Raw genomic sequence first — 2918 nt, forward strand, 5'->3', positions numbered from 1 at the left:
AATCCAACCTCATGCTTGGCAGTCTGATGGAGTTTCTGAAGTCGAATGTTCCGATGTATCTCGAGCCCCAGCGAGGAGGGTTTTATCTGTTGTTGTATCCGAAATCCGACCTCATGTCTCGCAGTTTGATGGAGTTTCTGATTGCTAATCTCCCGACTTATCTCAGCGGGACTATCAGCCGCAACCGCCTCAATTCAACTGTGCTTTGAGCCTACGGTCCACGGATTTGCATTATCTAGGTCCGTCATCGATTATTCACGCCGGATGTTCCGCCAAACATTTCATCGGGTAGCAAATAGCTCGGCACCGAACGATTTTCACATCCTATTGCAATATCGCTAGAGTGATCATAAGGAGGTTCGATAATTTCCCCGATGAGATTCGTGAATTTTTCCAGTTCAGTGGTGAAGAATCATGCGAACAATTAATCGGTACAGGACAACTGGGCCAAAACCAACTGGGCCAAGAACCAACTGGGCCAAAAACCAACTGGGCAAGAAACCAACTGGGCAAAAAACCAACTGGGCCAAAAACCAACTGGGCCAAGAACAAATTGGGCCAAAGACCCAACAGACACGAACAGACACGATCGGAGACAATACCGAGCTCATATTGGCGACCATCGAGAGACGCCTTTAAGCTGTAAAGTGAGTTGAGGGGATGTCGCTCGCACGGCAGCTCGCGACTTGACTTGGTCGCACGAAGATCCGACGTCGATCTCTCCCGCTTTTGTTTGTTGTTGAAGTGAGGAGAGTATTTGTGATCGACTGGTGGACCTCCGATAGGATAGACTCTAGTTCCATATTGTCAAGTATGTTCGATCGACTCATCTGGGCGCAACGTGGAATAGGATAAAGATCGTCGTCAGAAAATTAAATTGTATTCGCATAATCCCAGCTGCTTCCTTTCAAAATCAACTAGTCTCTTTCTTTTCTATAATTATCACCAGCTCGATGAGAAATGGAATCCACTTCGGGCGTTACGAGTCAGAGAGGTCAGGAGAAATTGGCCCACGATGGCCATCTCTTTGTCAAAGCATACGTCCTGAAGAGCGGCTTGCAGTCTTGGCGGTGTATGTACAAAACCGCACCGATTCCATGCAAGGCGAGAGCTTATACTCTGATGAGTACGCGGGAAGTTATCCGCACAAGTGGCATCCACTCTGATCCGCCAGATCCCTCAGGTGTAGAGGTCGCCAAAATCACCTCGACGATCAAACGACGTTGCGAAGTAACAAGTGAGGCACCTTCCTCCTTGATTAACACGGCTTTGGTCACAGCGGCGACGGCTACGCTCGGTCGCATGAATCGACCCCAGTCGATTTCTCGTCTCATCAATCGTCATCGGAACGCCCGCTCTGCGGCTCCATCGAATCCGGACTCTCGCGGTTCCATTGTCATACCCGAAGCGTACAGGATCTATGAGAGCGAGCCGGGCGTTTCTGAAAATTTCCTGGTGGCGGACAGCGGCGTCGGAGATCCGAATCGGATCTTGGTATTCGGCAGAGAATCGTCGAGCTCCTGGATCGGCCTCGTCGACAAATTGTATGTCGATGGAACTTTCAGTCTCGCGCCGCCGCAATTCTCACAGGTCTCTATTGGTCGATTCCAGAATGATCGAATGTCTTATTGAAACAATTTCAAGCTCCTGATTATTGAAACTCGGATTCAATTGACAGGTGTTCGTAGTTCTGGCCGAGCGAGCTCAGTGCGTTGTGCCCGTCGCCTACGCGTTGCTCCCAGACAAAGCAGCCGAATCGTACACTCGGATGCTGAATCTCTTGAAAGAGGCTTGGCCGGCCCTCTGTCCCGCCAGCGTGGTCATGGACTACGAGCGGGCCATGATGATTGCGGTCAGGGCTTGCTTCCCGCCCGAAACACGCATTCAGGGATGCTTCTTCCACTTGGTGAAGAACATCAAACTACGCGTAGCTCAGGAAGGTCTTTGGAGTCGCTATACCAACGATGACGACTTCGCACTGAAAGCCCGAATGATAGCTGCTTTGGCATTCGTTCCGCCGTCAGAGTTAGATAATGCAGTCGCGGAGCTTTCGCCTGTATTGCCGGAAGAGTTGATTCCAGTTCTCAACTATTTCGAGGACATTTACATAGGGCGTATGAACCGGATCCGAGCCGACGGTACCGTAGACCGGAGAACACCGCAGTTCCCGGTCGAGATGTGGTCAGTATACCAGAGAACGCTCGACGGAGAAGCCCGCACGAATAACTATGCGGAGGCGGCACATCGCAGACTCCAGGTTGAATTCGGGATACAGCATCCGACAATTTGGAAGTTCATCGACGGGCTTAAGAAAGTCCAAAAAGGCCGTGACCTACAAGTCGAATCATTCGTAGCCGGCGGTGCTCCTCCAACAAAAAGGACCAAGTACGTTCGTGCAGACGAGCGAATCCTGGGAGTGGTCGAGCGTGCCGAACATCTACAGCATGTAGAATACCTCCGAGGCATAGCTCACAATTTCCTCATGGACGCGTAGTTTCGCTCCCCAGTCCTCAACAGCAAGCGAACTACCACCACGGTCGTTGGTAGTTTTCGCGCAATAAAACTGGGTCGCTGGGCGAGCGAATAACCGAAGGGCCGAGAAAGACAGAGCGCTCACATGATGGCACAAAAGAGTCAAGTGTCACAGCGATTGATTTAAAGAAGACAAAACATGAGTTTTTAATTTAGGTAAAGATCACCCCTTTTTCCGAATTCCTAATCATAGTTTCCGAACAGAGGGCATTTCCAATCGAAACCTATTTCCCGGTCCGATTCAGTCTTGCCCAGTTGGTTTTGGCCCAGTTGGTTTTGGCCCAGTTCGTTCATTTGCCCAGTTGGTTTTGGCCCAGTTGGCTCATTTGCCCAGTTGATTTTGGCCCAGTTGGTTTTTGGCCCAGTTGGTTTTTGGCCCAGTTGTC

General features: G+C 50.4%; 1 protein-coding gene across 1 annotated transcript; it reads left to right on the forward strand.

Annotated features, from left to right (window-relative positions):
- Positions 1-960: 960 nt before the first annotated feature.
- On the forward strand, positions 961-2494 carry LOC100897572 (uncharacterized). The gene is made up of 2 exons (XM_018639857.1): positions 961-1230; positions 1679-2494. Exons 1-2 carry the CDS (start codon positions 961-963, stop codon positions 2492-2494), a joined length of 1086 nt encoding a protein of 361 aa, XP_018495373.1.
- Positions 2495-2918: the final 424 nt, after the last annotated feature.

Source organism: Galendromus occidentalis, unplaced genomic scaffold, assembly GCF_000255335.2.
Source record: "Galendromus occidentalis unplaced genomic scaffold, Mocc_1.1 scf7180000075604, whole genome shotgun sequence".
In the NCBI taxonomy this organism is placed as follows: domain Eukaryota; kingdom Metazoa; phylum Arthropoda; class Arachnida; order Mesostigmata; family Phytoseiidae; genus Galendromus; species Galendromus occidentalis.